Source organism: Tympanuchus pallidicinctus, unplaced genomic scaffold (assembly GCF_026119805.1).
Source record: "Tympanuchus pallidicinctus isolate F22 unplaced genomic scaffold, pur_lepc_1.0 scaffold9, whole genome shotgun sequence".
NCBI lineage: Eukaryota > Metazoa > Chordata > Aves > Galliformes > Phasianidae > Tympanuchus > Tympanuchus pallidicinctus.
Genome location: NW_026294813.1, coordinates 5,371,383 through 5,392,621, shown reverse-complemented (window position 1 = coordinate 5,392,621; position 21,239 = coordinate 5,371,383). Strand labels below are relative to the sequence as shown.

The 21,239-nt window shown below is 33.7% G+C and overlaps 1 protein-coding gene across 6 annotated transcripts in view; it reads right to left on the bottom strand.

Moving 5' to 3' along the window:
* PDE4D (phosphodiesterase 4D) overlaps positions 1 to 21,239 on the bottom strand; it is a 570,552-nt gene that overhangs the window by 151,764 nt on the left and 397,549 nt on the right. Inside the window, exon 1 of one of the 6 annotated variants that reach the window (XM_052670423.1) lies at positions 15,306 to 16,576. The exons of the other annotated variants lie outside the window; for them this stretch is intronic. Within the exon in view, the coding sequence (XP_052526383.1) occupies positions 15,306 to 15,394 (89 nt within the window). The 5' untranslated portion in view covers positions 15,395 to 16,576. Of the gene's footprint in view, positions 1 to 15,305; positions 16,577 to 21,239 lie in introns of those variants that run through there. 6 annotated transcript variants of the gene reach the window in all.

Sequence of the window (21,239 nt, the reverse complement as noted above, 5' to 3'; positions counted from 1 at the left end):
AAAGGTACTTTCAGGGACAGGCAATTTCCATGATTTAGACATCTATTTTAAGACAGAGTGAACTGCTCCTCACAGCTCTCTATCTGTTTGTGGCCTACAAGGGATACCTGCCTAAGCCACTGGAAACCTCAATTATGAGTGATTTGGAATGTGCATGATAAAATTCTTAAAAACGGTAAAAAAATATCACATGACTTTCTTACATGCAGCATTTTAACTGAAAGTAGACAGGATTTAATTTTTGCTTTCACAGAAATGTAGATTTTGGAGTATTTTAACATTTGGCCTAATCTTTCTGCATTTGGAAGAAGTGAGTGAGGAGCAATGTCAAGACAGTGGCACCTTCTCCCCTTTGGGTCCTGCTTCCCAGAGTAGAAGTAAAGTGATGAAAAGGAATATATGTATCTGGTATGTCACCTATGCATAGCACTCAATCTTACTAAAGACTGAACTCTCCTGAATACACTGACATCTAGAATCCTAATTTTCCTTCCATTTTAGTGCAAATTTGTTAGTCTTGTCTGAACTCTGTTCCACTTTTCTGAGTTATTTTTCCCCCCTTAAACAACTTATCAGGCATAAACAGAGCACCCTGGAAAATAAGTATCAAAAATTGTCAGCAGCAGTGGCAGAGTTGCCTGTAGCCAAAAACTTAATGCTGTGCATATATGCTCCACAGAAATTGGATGCAAGTATTTCAGCATCACTTCACTGGACACTGGTTTAACAATGTGCACCTTTCCTCTTTGTCTAGAAGGGCAAATAAAACAGAATAAAACAGATGCCTCATGTGTCATCAAATTCTTGAAAATCTATTATAGCTCAGTACATTAAATAGCTTTTTTTTCATACAAGCGTGTTTATATGTGGAAAAGCAATTCTGAAATCAACACACTTTTACATGATACTTAGCTAGTGTTTTCCTTTCACATATTTTAATAATTACTCTCTACTACAGCAAATGATTCTTCTCTCTTTTCTTGATGCAATCCTCTAGCAGTTGATTTGCAGAGCTATCTCTATTTTTAACCACTGAATCTGATCCAGCTGACTTCCTAATAGTCATTTGCTGGTGTGTTAAATGCAAAAAAACAATTGCTATTCTATCAAGAGGAGAGGCACCCGGTCTTTTTCCTTCTTAATATGTTTTTTAAATAAGGCTTGCAACTCATCAAACTTAAAACACCAAATTTTCTAAAAATATTTTACAACTGCAAAGGGAAGTGTTACCTGCTCATTTCCCTTTTGTGATGAATATGTCTGAAAGACCATTATTCTACTGAAGATTATGTTAAATGACAACCAATAATATTTCAAACCAATTAAGGGTCCTGGACTTCTTTTCTTTCAAAAGAGTACTTCTAAGAGAATATGGTTAACCAAGTAGCTCATTTCTTTTTTAATTTGTACTTTCTCAGAAACAAACAAAGAAAAACTAAATATTAAATTATCATTTCAAGGAAAATTCATGACACTTATATCTCTATTCCTTTATAAATTAAAAAACACATTTAAAGTAGCTTTTCCTCAAGGTATTTTTTTTTTGTAAAAATATGCTCTTTCCAACAAAATAAATTGTTGTGGTTGATTTTTTTTGAAAGCTTATCTTTACAGATTCTTCTAAAGAACAGTTACATGATCACAATTGTTACTCAGTATAAAATCATTAATTATCATAACTGATAACTGGAAACCACAACCATTTAAAATAGTTATCAGTTTTGTCCTTAAAATTTTTACAATTTGCTTGTAATAAACTTCAAAGATTCTCAGTATTTTTAATTTGCTCTTACATCAAACAGTGCTTCAAATGACCTCCTCCTGGTCAAATCTTATTTTCATTCTCCTTGAGCTCCGACATATTTTAAAGCCAGAAATGAATCCCTGATTCTAAAAATTCTTTCACACTCAGCATCCTCTCCTCTCATATTTCTACTTGCAGTCTCAATGAAATCTTGCTTTCTTCTCTCAGTTTTACCTTACATCTCCTTCTGAGATAATTCCTTAGCCCTGTTCTCTCTTATCCATTACTATAAAAATATTTTTAATTGTTTTTTATTAAAGGAGTCATTAAGCAGCATTCTTACCTCACTTCATCAACTGCATTTCTGCCATTATTTTTGATAACTCCTTACAAGCAGATGAGATTCAAATGAGCATTACTTCATTTTTTTAAGTCACATGGATACCACTTTCGTTTGTTTATGACATCCTACAATAATTTTAGCTTTGATCCTCTGTTTTGGCCTAGCCAAAATATACCCAAACATCCTCACTTCCACTGGATAATATTTCCAAGAATCAGTCTTCCCAGATTTGTCAAACAAACTCTCACCACCTCCTCCCAGCCGGACTTGTCTGGAATCCCCACTTCCAAGGCAAAAACTGCCACTTCTTCCTGACCTGCGGCTTCAGCAGTATAATAGCATCTGCATGTCCCTAAGTTCTTCCTCCTTTTCTCCTACATGGTACTTTTTCTATTTAATTTTCATTTTCTTTCCCTGAAGTCGTTTACATTTTTCTATTCTAATACTTTGCCTTACAACTGGCATTATTCTGATAATAGAAGGTTCAGCTCCCTTTTTTGTTGTTGTTGTTCTTTTCTCAAGCACTTCTTTGTGTTTTTCATGCAAATTCTGTGTGCAGGGAAAAAGTCTCTATGAAATTTCATAACCCCTTTAAACTTCTCTTATAAAAGATCTCCTCAAAAATGTTTTTCCTTCAGTTCTCCATTTGACCTTCAAACGAAAATTAAAAAATAAAGCATACTGAAATGCAAAAATCATCATACATTTTTATTTTCTTCTAATTGCCACTCTAAATTATACACAAAACTACTTTAAAAAGAAACTTCTCTAAATATATATATATCAGCTTACATGAAAATAATTTACAGAATTTTTTGCAAATATTTAATTAAAATTCTTCAATAGTGAATGGCTTTTTTTTTTTTTTCCCTTTGATGTTCTAAGCCTAATGAAGTCAAGCTATTTTCTTCGGTTTTAAGCAATCTGAATTTTTTAATGTTGTATGTCAGTTTTCTACCATTCATCTTCATGTTCAGTTCAGTCAGTATGATTTCACATGTACCCTGGAAAACATTTTTCACTGTAAGTTTGCCAGTATTATTACTAAGTATCTCTATTTTTTAAAATCACTTTGTTTAACATTTAACTACTTTGTATATTAACGATCTAACTAAACAGGCAAAGATGAGCCAAAATAAATGGAAGTCAAAGAGCCAATTTCTGAAAATTTCTCCCTACGCTTCAGGCTAATACACTAGAGTAAGAGCAGTGTGCTACGCAAGACTCTTCATGAGCTTGAAAGCATGCCAAATGATGAATATTATGTAGATTTGTATTTATAGCATGCTTGGCTTCTGTATAGTAAGGTTAGAAATATTCAACACTGAACAGTGCCCTACAGTTATACTGCATTGCCTATTTATCTTGTCCTTCAGAATTTTTCCTTTTGGAGAGGAAAAATTCGGTAGAAATTTGGTATTCGAAATAAAAATGGAAAGCAGAAACAACAAAACTTAGCTTTCCATATCACCTCGTAAGGATTGAAGATTAAATGCAGGGTTTGACGGTAATATGTTTACAAGACTTGAATTTTTACAACATTGATTAGATAACTTTGCACTGGTTCAAAGAGGGAAGGAACTCAAACAGTACTGCTTTTAAGCACCTATTGCTTTAAAATGTACAGACGCAAGGGACGTGAGGAGCAAACAATTGCTGTTTTCGTCATATGAGTCAATATCCCAGGGAGTGTCAACACTTGCAGGTCATTTTGGTAACCTGCACAATAAAACATTTAAATATGTAAATTAAGTTCCCAGCAACATTACTGAAATTGTATTTCTTTCATTTCAAAATATCTTCTTTATAGCATCTTTAGTTTTTTGTTTATTTGGTTGCTTGTTTTTTGCTCTACTTTTGATTAAATTTTGTTGAAGGAGTTACTAGCACATATTTTTTACAGTTACATGTCAGCAAGAGCTACGACCAAAACTATGTCCTGATATGGCAGTCACCATGTGAGTGTTCTTTAGAAAAAGAAGTGAAATAAATTCTGCAGTCAAAGTGTCTGTGAGAGACACAGAGCTAATACGGAAGCTTAAAAATATTATGAATACAAAAGCTCATAAAAGAAACTTTTTGTGTGGCAGCAGTACTAGCCTGCCTTCTTTGTGTACAAAACAGGTAGATATTTTCTGTAAAGTTTTACTTAGAAAATCACATAAAGCTATTTGGTGACTTAAATCTAAATCTGCATCAAGGTGCTTGTTGCTACTGGCAGTGTGGGGCAGCTATGCCTGGCTATTAAACAAATTACAGTTATTTACCATACAAATAATTTGAAGGTAATCTATATTCAGAAAAGGTGAGCATATATCTGAAATGTGTAAGTTGCATCCACGTGGATAACTCAGTGGGACAGACTGTCAGTACCAGGGACCCTAACACTGCTCCAAAAGAGCAGTGAAAATCTTGTTTTGCTGAAAAGAGGTATAATGGGTTGAAAGGTTCTAGGTAGCTGGGAAGCTATTTAATTCCTAGTAATGGGAGAAATAAAATAATTGAGCTGTAGCAGTATAATGTATAATTTTCTAATCACTGATTAGACAGTGTTCAGATATCACTGCATCACTTCTTTCATCTGAATGCCTTTTTCCCTCCTTAACAGTTTTTTCTTCCCCAATCCCTTTGACCCATATTTTCCTATAATATAGCCAGAGCAAATACGGAGATTAAAGTTGTAAAAGTTAATTCTTAGACTCCTCTTAACTTTCTGTAGTTATTCATTTCTTAATTTGCAGTTCTGAGTCTGCAGGTGCTACCATGCAACTCAACATTTGCAGATGAAAAATGACATCAGAATATTTTTAATTTTAAATTAAAAGTATATTGACAAAGATGAAGTAAGTCACAAGATTATTTTCATTACACAAAATTATCACAGCATTTTCTTTATCTATCTGCCAAGTAAGGAAATTTTTCCATAAATTATGGTCTCTACAATGCCTTACTCCATTAACTGTAAATCAAATTGCAGTAATATTATGTATACACAGAGACAGAACAAACAGAAAGTGGGTAACTAAAGCAAGCAATTTGGTAGCCAGGAATATAATCTAGAAACAAAGCAAAATTCTGTAATTACTTCAATTAAAAAACAGGAACAGATAATAAATATAATGAAAGACAGTTATTTAGGTTGTAACTAAAAATATTGAATATGAAAATGCTCTTAAACTACAGATGTAAAAAGTCTAAAGAAAAAATAATCAAAAAATCCCTTTTTTAAGTATATAGAGAGACATAAAGTTACTGTCAGTATATTATAATTTCACTTCCTTAAGCTGTCAGCTATAAAGGCAAAAATGAAGATGCTGCACCAAATTCAGGGTAAGATCTGTAAGACATCAAAGGTAGATGCTCTCGAGTGCTTTACATCATTGCCACAAACTGCTTATGCTATTACACAAAAAAGATATTTTGAGGGAGGTGACTCTGTACACGCAGAAAGCTGATACGAAAAATTTTGTGTCTTACTGAAAGTGTCTATTTGGAAGCAATTTGACTCTTATCCTTTTATAGCAGCAGAGTGTATGAAACTTAATGGCAAACTAAATATTACAGGACCAAAATAATGTATTTTATCCATAGTAAATATTATCTTGAATATTCAGGAGTGTTTCTGTTGAAATCATTTACAATAAAAGGCACCCATAGACTTCTCTTTATTAAAGGTAAACTGGCAAATTGTGATCACACCAGACTGCTCTTCATTGTAATAAATAATTTTCACTAACATTCTCTGACTACCTTGTATCCTCTTTAGTTTAAACTTTCATTAGCTAGTACAAACTAAAATCAAAATGACAGATTAATTCAAATGTATAGTCCAAGTTATAAACTATTTTCTTTGGTCAAAGACCAACTCTTGCTTTGAAGTGATGAAGAAAATGCAAATTTAGCAGTTTTCTTTCTCAGTGGAAAGTACAGCTTTTCTAGAATAGTCTACCTCCCTCTGTACATCTTAAAACAGTCTTGTACAGCTGAGAGAGCTGGGAAATCTGCATCTTGAAAGGTTATCAGGGAAGAAGAGGCTGGAGACTGTTGCATGTTGATAGCAGCCTGAGTTAATCACTTGACTACCTTAGTACTCTAAAAGAAACAAATACTTGACAGTAGTCTGACATCACGATGACCAGTCTGTAGCTTACTTCCACTGTTCATATTACACTGAAAACCCTTATTGAAATGGAGTTTTTGATGAATAAATTAAAGGTATGACTATCAAAGTGGCATTACCCTGCCTTGCCAACTTCTAAAACTTTATTTGTAATCTCACAGACTATGATATTTTCATTAAAGCTCCTGAAGTCCAGCAGTTGTACAAAAATCTCAAACCGCAATTAAATCAAGCTCCCAGCTTTTCTGGCTTTGGGAAGCCCTCTTAGATTTAAACACTTGAGACTCTTTTTTTTTTCTTCCCCAAGAATTTGAGATTGACAGATTGACAGTACTGTAACATACACTATCAGAACATAATCCAATAGAAAGCTATGATAGTTTACTTTAATGGCATTGAAAGACACTAAAATGTTCTTAGTGGAGCTTTATTCATATACAGTTTACATATGTAATTTAAGTATTGAAAATTGGTGCCTCTGCTTTGAGACATTTTACTTCAACATCTCTGTGTTACTTCAGCATCTCTGGTTTCCATTAACCCATATTTCCCTTATCATCTCTTTTTGTCATAGTTTTTGAAGACTTCTATTTTAGTTTGCTAGTATTACTCATTATTACAATGGCACAACGTTGGCCTATGCCACTTAAGAGTCTCCCAAGCCCATCTGAGAATGGCTCGTGAGTTACCATGGACCACCTGAGATCTGGACCAGTGACCACTCCAAATGACAGTGGAGTAGCACAGATAAGTATTATCAACATTGTCCTGCCTCCTAGTTCATCAGTTGGAAGGACTTACAGATTGATTTCTTCACTGTGTAGACACAAAGAAAAATCAGAGCCACTAAAAAGCTCTCGCTAAAACCAACTGGCCTAGCACTTTGTAATACCATCAAGACATATCAAAAAGAGCTTTGTATCAAATTTAGAGAAACATGCATCCTTTGACATTTGGCATAGAAAAGATTTGTATCCCTGTCTGATTTTCTGTTCAACAGACACAACCTGGATTAACATATATTCCTATTTCCATTTATATGCTTTTGCAGTTTAATGTATGATGTATTTAAGATTCTGAATAGAAAAATATGCAAAACATAAACATGTATCATTTTATGTTATCATTTTATTGTAAATAATATTCTAGCAAGGATAGCCTAACAAGAAAAAAATGTGGGAGCAAAGCTTAAGCACTTGGTGGATCACAAGGGTTTATGCTTCTTTAACATATCTAAAATTTTGTCTGTATTCTGGAAAAAGAACTTAATGAAATCACACCGAATTTTGCTATTAACTCCATGTATCAGTACACCAGTTGTGTTATATCAGTTTTACTCTTGACTACAAACACTATTTTTTTTTTTCATTAAAATGTGCTTGGATTGGAATTGCAAAACCACTCTAGTTAGAATTCTTTCTGTATTTGTGATCCCAAGCAGAGTTTATCAGAAACAAGAACAAAATGCATTTTTATGCTAAATTGTATGGAGCCTCAAATTAAGCCATGTTTTAATAGATGCTGTGCATGGAAGAAAGCTCAAGAGGGACTGTAGACAAGAGGAAATAAGAAAAAAAAAATTGTTTTAATCTTAATAGCTTCTTTAAGACTACGTGATTTTCTCATTAAGATTTTCATCTGGATGCTGAGATTAATGTTAAGAGAAGGTATGGCTGCTGTATATTCTCTATTGGAAAAAAAAAATCAAAAATCTGTATTTTCATTATGAATGCTGACATATTTCACCACATATGGCAGTAAAATGCTAAATTTCTCCCTGATTCTCAGCTGCAAGGAAATGATTCTGAATAGATAATTCAGTTTAAAAACTCATCATTTCATGAACATCTCATGGCATATTCATTAGAGTGTTTTCTTGTACAGGATTTAGAACAAACTTAGCTTCTTTCATTTGCTACCAGTAAGCCCTACTACTCTGCTTTTATCTTCTGTTGCCTTATAGACTGACTCAAGTTTTCATTTATCAATTTTTTTTTACTGTTCAGTCCTGTTTCAAGTGATGTTGAAACCTTTGGCTTTCCTGCTAGTACATGACATAAAACGGATGGGCTTTGTTGCTTAGAAAGCTGTCATCCTCACTTTTCTAGTTGAGCTTTTCAAAAACCACCTTCTTTTCCTTTATTGTTTTTTTGTTTTTTGCTTATGAGTAAGATGAGCAAAAAGCAAGAAAAAATGATGTAATTAGATGGTTATCTAGAAATTCCATTAGAAGTTGAAATATGTTTTGCACTTTTAGAAAGAACACATAAACATAAGAAAACATCAGAGACTTTTAGTGTCATGTGAGTTAAGGTCAGAAATGACATCATTTACATATTTCTCAGTTCAGTGAGATGCTTCTGCCTGATGCCACAGCTATCTGACTAGCAGATCCTGCTGTCTTTGCCATAATATAATTGATAATTTTAAATTCCATCTATTGCCACATTCAGTTTATCATAAGGAAGAGAAAACATTACATTCAGTGGAAGAGAATGGAGTATTTCTGATTTGAAGAAAGGAGCTCTAATTCCCTATGGATGCATTACCCTTTGGTCAGAATGGAAGCTTCAGCCAGCCAGTTGTTCTTGCTTCCAAGCACACCTGTAATGGTCATGTGCAAAAGTACATGATTCAGAATTTATGAAACTAGCAAGATTTTCTTTGGAGTGTGAACTCTCATTTTCTGTGACTGAGAAGCTTTTTGCAGTAGATCTGATGTTGGCTAAACGTAATTCCTTTCTGATGGCTGCTAGTACTTCCACAGAAGCTTATAACAAGGGCTTAGGTGCATGATGGTGTCTGGAAAGAGCAGGAAAAAGGAAAAAGTGCCTTCAGATGAAGTCATGAGGACACTGAAAAATCTGGTATGGTTGCTTAACATCCAGCAACTGCAGTTTAAGTTGTATTCAGTCTGACACAGTCTGACACAATCTGAAGGTACATTAAAGCAATACCTACGTAGCTCAAGCTGTATTTTTCTCTTTTTTATTATCTATCTATCTATTTATCTATTTATTTATATCAGTGTATGTTATAACAAAGACAATACAGAGCCTCCCATTCTCCATCTGAAAACAATTATAATCCATTTAAGTAGTGTTGCTTTCTTCCATTTTAGGTTTCTTCACTAGCTAAACAACTTCAGCTAGTGTTAACAGGAACTTATCCTGCTTGGGAGTGACGACAGATATTCTTCAGCTATGTTGTTTGTTCTGCTGTGTCACTGCTTTTGCAGTTTCAACAGAAATTTGTACCAAGTATGTGAAAGCTAAGCCACTAAAATGCTGAGTACTGACTGGAAATGTAGCAAATTAAATGACTAAATAAACAGAGTGAAGTAGAGTTCATGTGGACAAACAGTAAAGTAAGCGCTATTTCTTCCTGACCAACTTCTGATACTTCACTCATTCTAATGTAGGATATATGTATATGTATACAGCTATACATTATACATGTGTATGCTTAAGGCAAATATAATATAAACTTATATAGGTGTATATAAACACAAGAAGACATACACATGTATTAATGACCAAGTGTACAGGACAGCTGATGTGAAGCATATGTCTCCTGTTTATGGTTGCTCAGTTTCTGGCAGCTTGCCTGAAGGGACCCTCTGACCTCCCAGCAAGCCAGGAATCCTGGAGAAAAGAGGCTGAAAATCGCATTTTAGATTTCTTCATCTTAAAACAGAAATGTTTTTTCCATAGAAAGTTGTGTAAAACTGGTCATTCATCAGGAAGGATTTCTTTTCCAATGGAAATTGGAATGTAATTCCACCTCCTGCAGACTGTAAACTCCTTGTAAACTTCTCTCGGAATAAAAAGAGAAGGGGTAGACATGGAACAGAAGAAAAATTACAACTCAGTGGAATTGAGACTATTCAACACTTTTCAAAATACAGAGTGTCTAAACATGCTAGTACAGAGACTATCGCATATTTCAAGGAATGGGAGATAATTGTTTGGGATTCAGTATCTGTTACTCAGCAAATCTGTTAAACTACATTGAAACTGAAATAGGTGGTAATAATGGAAATATTACAATGGAAACATCTTTAAAATTATGGTTCATTTACAAGAGGAATAGCTTTATTTACAAAGATTAGAAATGCAGCATTTCATTCTAGTCACTGAGCATCAGAAGGAATTCTGCTAGGAGAAGAGATTAAGAGACATAATGATGTGGAAGTGGCAATATCTCCATGTCAAAAGAGGCAGTGAAAGGATAGATGACTTGGAAAGCTGATGAAAAAGAGGAGCATATAAATACAAAAAACAGCAGCTAACCCTTTTACTAACATCAGGTCACAAAACCCTATTAAAAAAAAAAAAAATACTAGAAAGAAAACGATGAAAACAGAATGAAGAAATGTTTACACTCCACAGAGAGTTCACATGTGAAAGCAAATATCCAGAGATGATGCTGACACCAAAAGCTTAGCACCATTTCAAAAAACACTAATTTTTAGGGGTCTGCTGGAGACTTGAAATTTTTCTCTCAAGGAATATTATACTGTAACCAGCAAGTTTCTTGCTGTTCTTTCTCAAACATTTGACACAGGATAGGAGACTGGATTAGCTGTCATGGACCACCTCTGCTATGAAATATAGCTGGCCTTGGATAAGGGACACTGGACTGGTGTGTGTGTTAGAATGCACTATGTGGTCAAGAGCTATGGTTGTCTTTTGGTATTATTTTTTTATTATTTTTTTAAAATCATTTTTTGTCTACATTCTTTTCTTTAACTCACAGAATTAAAGGCACGTTAAGAAAGGCACATTAGAGCTTTAAATTGCCTTTTGCCATATTGCAGAAATTTGCTATTAATGCTCATATGCTGTTTTCACACAGATGACTGAAACAATAAGTAATATGCAGCTATTACTGGTTTTTGGGGCTAAGAAATAAATTGTATTTACTAATTCCAACAAGAAATTTGAGATTTTTAATTTCCTTTGCAATAAAAAATAGTGTATTTAGATCTGCAATGGATACAAACATACTCTACAGTGTCATAAAATGAACTTTTACAGGTTACTCCTATAATAGTTTTCTCCTTCTATAAGGCAGTTTCTAGAAATTAATTACAACATTTTGACATGGTACATGCTGAACTAGCGTCAGCTTTTTCCTGATGTGTTGGGTATCAGATTGGATGATCTAATTATAGTGCTTCTAGAATTTGTTATACATAAGGGAATTGCAAGTCAGACAGTCTTGACATTAACATAAATATCCATGGACATCTAAAATTCATAAATCAAACAGACTGTTTCCTGGTGTTAATGGCTAGTGAAATATTTTTCTTCACTCCAGAGGGATTCTGAAGGCTGCTCCCAGATTTATCTGGAACATCAACTTCATACAGTGATTGTTTCAGCAATGAATAACAAAGCCAAGATATTTATTGTAAACCATAGCAAACCTACTTAGCATAATTTCCTTCAGTCTGTATTTCCTGATCGTTCTTCATACAGGTTCTAGTTTACATTAGCTTTGGCTACTAGAGTTTACATCAACAGAAACTAGAAAAACCTTAATGATTAAATTTCTGTGTATGTATACTTCAGTTTTCTGTTCATTCAACATTAGCTAAATCTCTTTCATGATAGTAAGAACAACAAAAATGCCACAAAACAAACATCAAGTATTGGTAGTCCAAAGAAGAAATGGGAAATACTGACAGAGTCAACTTGTCACACTATCATAGATTGACTCAACTTTGTGAGGATTGATCAAGCCTAAAATGCAAGCATAGTCTGAAGCTTTAGAAAATACTACTTCAATTTCTTCCTCCTGCTGGGGACCTATGGGCTGTAACTTGACTTACTGGGTTTTTAGGAACTGGTACTGAAACATGATCTGTGCCATTTTGCCAAGGATGTAAGTTTATAGCAATGCCAAGTGTCAAGTATGATTCACTTGCATCTATCATCCTATTCTTGCTTAACCTGACTAGCAATAAACCCTGTTATCTTTTTTTTTTCTTTTTTTTTTTTTCCTTTCTCTTTTTTCCCAAGGATTTCAAGCTAACATAATCAAAAGGTTGAATTGGTTACAATGACATTTTGCCATGCTGTTTTATTGAAAATAAATGTGAATTAGGCTCAAAACATCATTTTAAGTGATGTGACATCTTCTGAATTACAGAACTTCTGAGCTGCAAAACGAAACAATTGCCTGATTCATCATGTTAGCTAGAAAAGTCCATGCCTGTGCATTCAAAAATTTTATTTCTCAGACATTGCTGAGTGATTATTCATAAAAAAGCAAACTAGCTCCAGTGCATTGGGACTTTAATCCATAATGAATAAAATAATAAACTTTAATCTGATTTCTATTCCAATTTATTGCAAAGCTGGTAATAACAAAAGAGGTTAGAGTACTACACTCTGCTAACTAAGAAATCTTTGGCATCATTAAGAAATCCCCTAAGAGAAGGAATTTCTGAAAATGGTTCTTTGAGAGAGATTCCATTTACAGCTTATCTCCTGAGAGTTTAGTGGCTTGGAGTACAATTATCTGGCAGGAGGGAATCTGCCTCCTTACGTACTAATGAGCAGCTGGCTGCAGAAGTTGGCAGTGGCTTCGGCCACATGAACATTCCTCTGGTGCAGGGAAATATGACATATGGTTAAAAAAGAAAAAGAAAAGAAAAAGGAAAAAAAAAAAAGAAAGAAAGAAAAAAAAAGACATACAACAACAGAGAACCTTTTGTTTTGTTTTGTTTTCTGTATAAAAAAAGAAATTTCATGATTACTGCATTTCAGGGAGTGATTCTTCACAGCTATTCAAATGAAGATACAGTTGTGACAGTGTAGTAATTTAGAAAAAAGTTCGGTTATTCAATTTAATGCATGCTACTGCCACTACCTATTCATACAAATTTTACTCAGATATCCACTCAGTTATCTGCAAATCCTTTATAGTGATAGAAGATTTAGTGGGCAGCCAGATATGTAGGGCAAATCATCCTTTGGTGAATCTTCTAAGTGATTAGAAGAAGATTAGTTCTGTGTAACTGTGTTGCATTCCAGTTCTTTCTAGAAAAGCTTGTTCTGTATCAATACATTTTTTTCTCCTCTCTAACGACTTCTGTTCTTTTCAGACACATATGCAACCCCCTGCTATTGCTGCTCAGCAATGAAACTCAAATCAGTATTTGAAGAGAAGGAGGGATTCATGTATTACATAATCTTTCAAAAAGAAAATATGGAAGTGGAAAACACAATGATTCACTTAATCAATGGTTTTCTGAGTATATCGGAGGAGAAACACCATGTTTTTGCCCAAATGTAACAAAAACCATTGTACAATCATAGGCAACTTCACAATTTAAACTAAGATTATAAAATAGCATGGTTTATTAAACAAAGTTATGGAAAGCTGGATAGTATTATCAGGAATTCTGTTTTAGAAACCAAAGCTCCTTGACATCAGATAGTTCAGTGACGTGAGCAGAACCGCCAGTTGACATAAACAAGATTATTAAATTACACAGGGACTGTGTACTGTAAAATTTTGTAGTAGATTTCTAAATATAACCTACAGTGTGAATGGAGCTTTGGCAGTGACATAAATATGTATAGCTTTTCTTTTTTTAAAATCTTCTTCTCTGTCAAAAGTTATGTTTAAATTAACTAATAAAAACAAATGGTTGACACTTAGTAACTGACACATAAGAACCGTGCCTCAACTTTTAAAAAATTACCATCAAAATCACACTAATTCCTTAGATACCCTGGAATACAAACCTGTAACACTGTTATTATGGTAAAACAAAATTCATTCCCATCTCTGAAGTTCAGATAAGACTTTCTTTTTATTAACAATATTTAAGGCTACTCTTGCTAGACTGAAACATAAATAGACAATGTGCTCTATTTAGGTAAGTTAATCATAAAAAAAGGATATCCTATATTAAAATGCTACCTTATGTAATTTTTTTCTTCTGAAAAATTGATATAAGATTCTAAAAGATATTACTAGTATTTTTGAAGCAAAAAGAAAAAAAATATATAAAAATACTGCCTTAAGAGACTGTTAATCCAATTACACAATCCAATTTGGAACTAAAATAGTATCATAACAGATACCATATATTTGTTCTCTATTCAAATCCCATTATTTGTTATTTTTACTTTTTTGGTGAAAAAAACAGCTCCCTCTGTATAAACTATCTAGTTTTGGCAAAGAAAACACTGTGAGATGCTGGATTGTATCTAGCCAATTTTTTATCATATTTATATTGACAGTATTTGCCAGTGATAGCCTTACTTAAAGCAATTATTCTCATGCTCATTTAATATTTTACACATGTGCAAATAAATATGACTGTGTCTCAATGAATAGTGAAGATTATACTTAACAAGTTTTACTCTGTGTTATATACAAGTGAGAGGATCTTTTAAAAATTTTAAAGTTTCAAATTTATTTTATCTCTATTATAAATAAAGAAACTGGAAACAAGTATTGATCCATTTGCAGAAAGCAGTAAAAGAAATACTGAAAAAAATACTTTGCTATTGTCATTTTTTTTTAATATTAGCTAAGGTAGAAACAGAATGTGTGTATTTTTATCGTGACTATACTTCTTAAATGTTGAACACAAAAATATTTAACAAATATGGCTCACTGGCTGTGCAAATCAGTAAAAGTCCATGAGCATTAAAGATTAACTATTTCTGACTTAGTTAGGAGTCATTTTTATAACTACATAAATTACCTTACGATAATTACTTACAATATCTAGAATGAGTACTTTCACAAGAACAGTGACATAAATATTACTCTGTACCTTTTCTCAGATTTTGAGTGCAAATATTAGATTCAAAATTATTATTAGGTTGAATAGTCCAGTTTCATAAACTTCCATGGTCACTTATTTATACTATTACACAATAACACGGAAACACTATTTTCCTACTAAACAGGTTCAGCAAAGCCCTTATGAACTCAAGGAAATAGCAGAAGTCAAAGCTAATACAATTTCCAGGCTCTTATACCCAAAAATCCCATTAAAAAATAATAACAAAAAAACAGTTGCCTTTATTACCTATGTCAATTACACCGTAAGTCATTAAAGGAGATACCTGTAGGACTTCAAAAAGCGAAATCTCATCTTATTTCTTGGAGATGGACGAGGGATATAGGCTCCAAAAGGATCCCACAGAAAGGCCATCAGCAAAGATAAAATTCTAAAATTGTCTAAGAAATATATTAATCAGTGGGGAAGCAGGACAGTTGCACTGGATGTGCCCCGCACTTGTCATGAAGCACTTGTAACTGTGTAAGGGAACGTCCTTTTCCTATGGTATGCTTTGGCAGAGATGTGGCTGGCTGAGAGCACAGACTAGAAGGGATAACTGGGATTTCCTGCTGCATGAGACATGCCCTTTGCGCAAACGTTTCCTATATTCAGGCCTCTTATCTCATTATTCAAGTGGGGACTCATGGTAAATCCTTGGCTGGTTGTAGCAGGCACTGAAGAGCAGAGAATTGTAGAACTAAGGCAAACGAGAAACAGCCGGCACTCTTGACTATTCACTACAACCCAAAAAAAGGCTTTCTAACTCTTCACAATCTCTTGAAAATCTTCCTTTTTCTACAGAATATATTGGAACAGGTTGGCATCAGACAGCTAATATATATTAAAAAAAAACAACACACCAATAAATAAAATAAGAACCCTAAAACACTATTCACAGTTAAAATTCCCTCTGTTCTCCAACATCCTTCTCTTCAGCACTGTAAAAAGCCAGCAGCTAGGAAACTGATACTAAAAATGTCCTTAAACCCCTAAATTGCTCTTTGTTTAATTCTTTACTCCCTTTGAGTGTGTCTTCCTTCCTCACAGTTTCTAAAGAGAATCAGTTTATATCACTAAGCAGCTTTTCTGAAAGGGCTTAATCATCTGTAAGAGATCAGCCACTCTAAGAAAGTAAGTCGCAGACTGGTAATTTTCAGGCCTCTTGGCAGCTTTTCCCAAATGCACCACTCCCTTTACTGAAAAACAGCCAGTGACTGATAGCTGAACTCAAGTGGCTGCTAGCTAGGGTCATTCTGAATTCCAAACAGAATTCAGACATTCAGATATGGTATCTATTTCTTTGTTTTACTGCTTTCAATTAATTCAAGCTTAAACTCATTTCAGCCTAGTATTAGTGGGTAGTGAGAATAAGAGCCTACAATTCAACTCATAATACCAACTTACGTAGTGTCAGCAAGGCCAGCAGCATTCCTTCTCCTAGAGAAGGTTGGACCTGATGATCTTTCAGGATCTCTGCCAATTCTCATAAGAAAAGCCATGAAGTAGAAACTGAGTATTCACACACAACATTAACAAAGACAATTTAGGAATATTCAGGGCTCTACCAGCAAAGGTTGGAGATAATAACAAACTCTCAGGGAAAAGTCTATCAATCAGTTATGAGTAGATGAAATGTGCTATCTTAATAGTAAAAAGTAAATTGAGAATTTTACATTATTCAGAAAAAATGCATACATAATCTGTGTATATTTTGCTTTTTGAAGGAACTATTTTTCTCATGTTATACAAATATGCTACAGAGCCAATAGACAATGGCCAATAAATTTATTCACAGAATGAGATCAGCTTTGAATATATGAAATTCATAAGTAAAACCAGTTTCTGGGACAAAAGTCACAAAATTCTTAAGCAATTCAATGTTTGTAATTAAATATAATAGTATAGTGTCTAATATGCACAGGAATTGAACTGTGACCATTCAAGCAATGGTTTTTGAGCTGCTCTTTGAGTAACTACAGATTTTATCACAGTCAGGATAGCATTTAAGATCTGAATCACTAATACAGTCAATTAAAGCACAAGAGAATAATAATATTGGATGTGAGTCCTGCCAAAATCTATCATTACTCTGTGACAAATAAAACCGAAAGTGGACTGATTTTTTGTATTAGCAGCCTAAATAACTTAATATTGCCAGGTATATTTCCTTTTCACATTTCTAAAAAGGACTTTGATCAACATTTGCTTTTCTTTTTCTCCATTTTCTTTTTCTTTTTCTTTTTCTTTTTCCTTTTCTTTTTCTTTTTCTTTTTCTCTTTCTTTACCTTTTTCTTTTTCTCTTTCTTTACCTTTTTCTTTACCTTTTTTCTCTCTTTTTCCTTTTTTCTTTTTCCTTTTTCTTCTTTTTCTTTTTTTTTTTAGTTCTTTTTTGTTCTTTTCCTTTTTTTCCTCTTTTCCTTATTCACTGTTTTGTTTTGGTTTTTTTTTTCAAAGAAAATAGAAACAAGTATGCTTATTATCAGCTATCTTTTCTTTGTCCCCTTAAGTGCCCTTCCTTCATTATTTCAGCAAACCTGCTAACACAGCCAACCACAATAAGGTCACAGAAATAAGCTTCTTACAACAAGATTACTACAGACTAAATTTATACCTTCATATAAAAAACACCTAGTGTCACTATATTTTTGCATGCAGTGGATCACTGCATCAAGACAAATCACAGAGTTTATGGAAATTCAAGGAAATTAAACAACTCTGTAATATAACTTAAGAGAGAAGTGACTTGGCTCTTCCTTCCTTCCTTCCTTCCTTCCTTCCTTCCTTCCTTCCTTCCTTCCTTCCTTCCTTCCTTCCTTCCTTCCTTCCTTCCTTCCTTCCTTCCTTCCTTCCTTCCTTCCTTCCTTTTCTCTCTCTCTCTCTCTTTCTCTCTTCCTTCCTTTCTTTCTCTTTCTCTCTTCCTTCCTTTCTTTCTCTCTTTCTCTCTTCCTTTCTTTCTTTCTTTCTTTCTTTCTTTCTTTCTTCTTTCTTTCTTTCTTTCTTTCTTTCTTTCTTTCTTTCTTTCTTTCTTTCTTTCTTTCTTTCTTTCTTTCTTTCTTTCTTTCTTTCTTTCTTTCTTTCTTTCTTTCTTTCTTTCTTTCTTTCTTTCTTTCTTTCTTTCTTTCTTCTTTCTTTCTTTCTTTCTTTCTTTCTTTCTTTCTTTCTTTCTTTCTTTCTTTCTTTCTTTCTTTCTTTCTTCTTCAGAAAGAAAGAAGGAAGGAAGGGAGAAAAGGAGGAAGGGAGGAAGAATTCCTGAAGCACTCAAGGACATAAAGTGATTTATCATTAAGTACATTAAGTAGTTATTTGGAGGCAATTCTTTGCAGAAAAATAGTTTGATAACATGAGTAAACAAATTCCTAGTTTTGTTTAAAATAGGTAAAATCAATCACTGCACTCTATGATAAACCAAGCTTTTCATAGAGCTGCATGCTGTAATGAACATTTATGGTGCAATATTTTCTATGTTCTGTGCAGTTCTGTGATTGTACATTTTGCTCTACATTTTTGATATGTATTGCATTATTGGTCTGAAGAACTCTTAGCTTTTCAATGGCAGCACTACAGTCTATAATTTTTGATGGCTTCAGGTTTACAGGATCCACAATGAGACAACTATTACAAGAGAATATGTCTTCTACTATTCTCTCAAATACCAAAACCTATGCTACTTATTTCTGAATCCTCACATAAATGAACCATAAAATAATACTTTCTGTGATTAAAAATGGGAAACTTAAAGTAATAGTGTACGAACCTACCCCATACTTGGGCATCAGTTAAGCAGTGATGTGAGTATAAAAGCTCTTGCTAGTAAGCATGTCTAGTGATAAGCATATATATCTGTAAAGAATCAGTTCACTCTTCCAGATGTGTTCTGAAACATTTTAGAACTCGAAAGACCAACCTCTATCTGTAAATTCCTCCCAGTATATCCACACCTTAAATAACTGGAGACTCACGAGTGGTGGCTGTGGTGCTTTTGCAGACATTATTCTGACTTAGCTCCAATCATTGGTCATATGATTGAAACCCATCATATAGGAACCCAGGACATGGACTTGTGACACATGGTGCTATTTGACAGAGCTCATGATAGAAGTATAACTAGCACCTGGCCACCATGACTCTTACTACAGTTTATTTAAATAGCCTCTCTCTTGTGTCTTGGTCTTGTGTGTCAAGTCCAGTTCACTACAACATCCTAGATCAGTCTGATCTACTTCATTGGATATGTGCTGTCCTGCATAGGCAGTGGTATGGATTTGAACCCGCCAGGACACAATGAGATGGGGGTGCAAGTTAAACAAGTGTTTCTTGAGCTGTACAGGAAGGTGGACACATCCACTGGTTCCCATTCTGACAGATGAAGTAGTGGTGGATGCAGGAAACAAAAAACAATTGGAAATGATGAAACAGAGTTTGAACTAGGATCATTGCACTGGAAATAATGATTCATACTTGCACATGCAATTTTATAGATATTTTCCACAATCGGACTTATATTTCCTGTTTTCAGATAGTGCCTGATGCTTTAGTAGGACATGCCAAAATATAATGCCACTGATCATTATAGAGGCAAAAACGATTTACTCAGTATTAAGAAGTGACAGTTTAATAATATTTATGCACAATGTATTGCTGACAAAATAGTTTCAATTTTTCCCCCCTCCTTTCTTTCCATTTTGAGACAGAAATGAACGTCTAAGAAAGCAAGTATTAGCAGTGTGCCACTGAAATACAAGATAAACTTGCATTTTAGCTTGCTGTAATAACAAAATGGTGCTCAGGGTTTCATATTGAGGTACCTTCAATGAATCATTAAGAAAATATAAGACTGAATCAAATAAAATTATTTTTACATTTCACTCAATCACCAGTCAAAGCTTGTAAAATTTCTTCTAAATTGAGTATTTTACATTATTCCTATTTAAAATGTTATACTTCCATGAGAAATGTATTTTCTCTGAAAGAAGTGTCCTGACTTTAATATATTTCTACCACCTGAAAGAAAAATCTTCCAAACAAAAACGTCTTAATTCTGAATTAAAGCAATAAACCCTCTCAAAAGATATATACGTTTTCTTCAGTCTTATCTGTTTTAGCAGGTCAGAAAGTCTAAAGTATTATTTATGATACTTATTAACGTGTTCAACTAAAAAAAATATCATAAATACTTTACACAAATCACTGGGGACTAAGTATCAAGAAAATTGTATGTGCTTATTATATTTTAGTAGGCTTAAATAAGATTCTAACCCAGACTATTATCTGCTTCTACCATATGTTCTTTCTGCTTGTTACTACTTACAATTCCTTGCTGGCTTTAATGATTAATTGTGCAGCCCTTGCTTTTGTGAAAAAATCTGACTGTCTTGTGAATGGCTGTGAATATTTCTGTAAGACTTCATCACTTGAATAACAGTTTCTGAAGTGTTCTCTAGTACTTGATACTACTTCTAAGGTTGGAGCATTCGTAAGAGTGCTCTCACTTAATATTTTTTTCGTGATAAAGTCAGCATAGCTTCCAGCTCCTGTGTTTTACGCATCCACTCTACTATATTCATGAATTTGCAATGCTTTCATTACCTTCCAGATTCTCAGCAATCCACTTAACTTTGTTAAAATCATAGGTTAAAAATTATTAGAAAAAAGACATGTAAACTTCAGAACACGAGCACTCCCTCACTTATATTTGAATCTATAAATACAAAACCAAACATTCTGAAAACATCATAAAATACCTGAATTTTATCTTAGAGTAACTTTAGAGCAATATATTTTTCCACTGCTAGCCTTAATGATGATAAAATTATCTGAAGTAATATGCATATACAAAATATTTTGTCTAATTTGTCCTCAATTATTTGTGGCCTCTAAAATAACTGGTGTATAGAAATCATTGTTAAGCTCTGCACTGCAGAGGAAAGTTCTTGCTTGGAAAGCAAAAGAATTGTGTCTCCACTGGAAGTAAATCACACGGAGAGCTAAATGTAAGATTAGAAAATTGTGAAATTCTTTCCTAGAAACTGAAGTAGTAATACCAGACAGAAAGAAGAAAGGCATCAAGTGTACGAGCATAAATGAATTGTCTTTCCATAAAGATGCAAAACAACACTACCTATAATATGAGAGAGAGAGGGGGAAGGTGAAGAGAGGAAGAGAGGGAGGGGGAGAAAGGAAGAGCAATATAGGTGGGTTTTTTTGTTGTTGTTTTGTT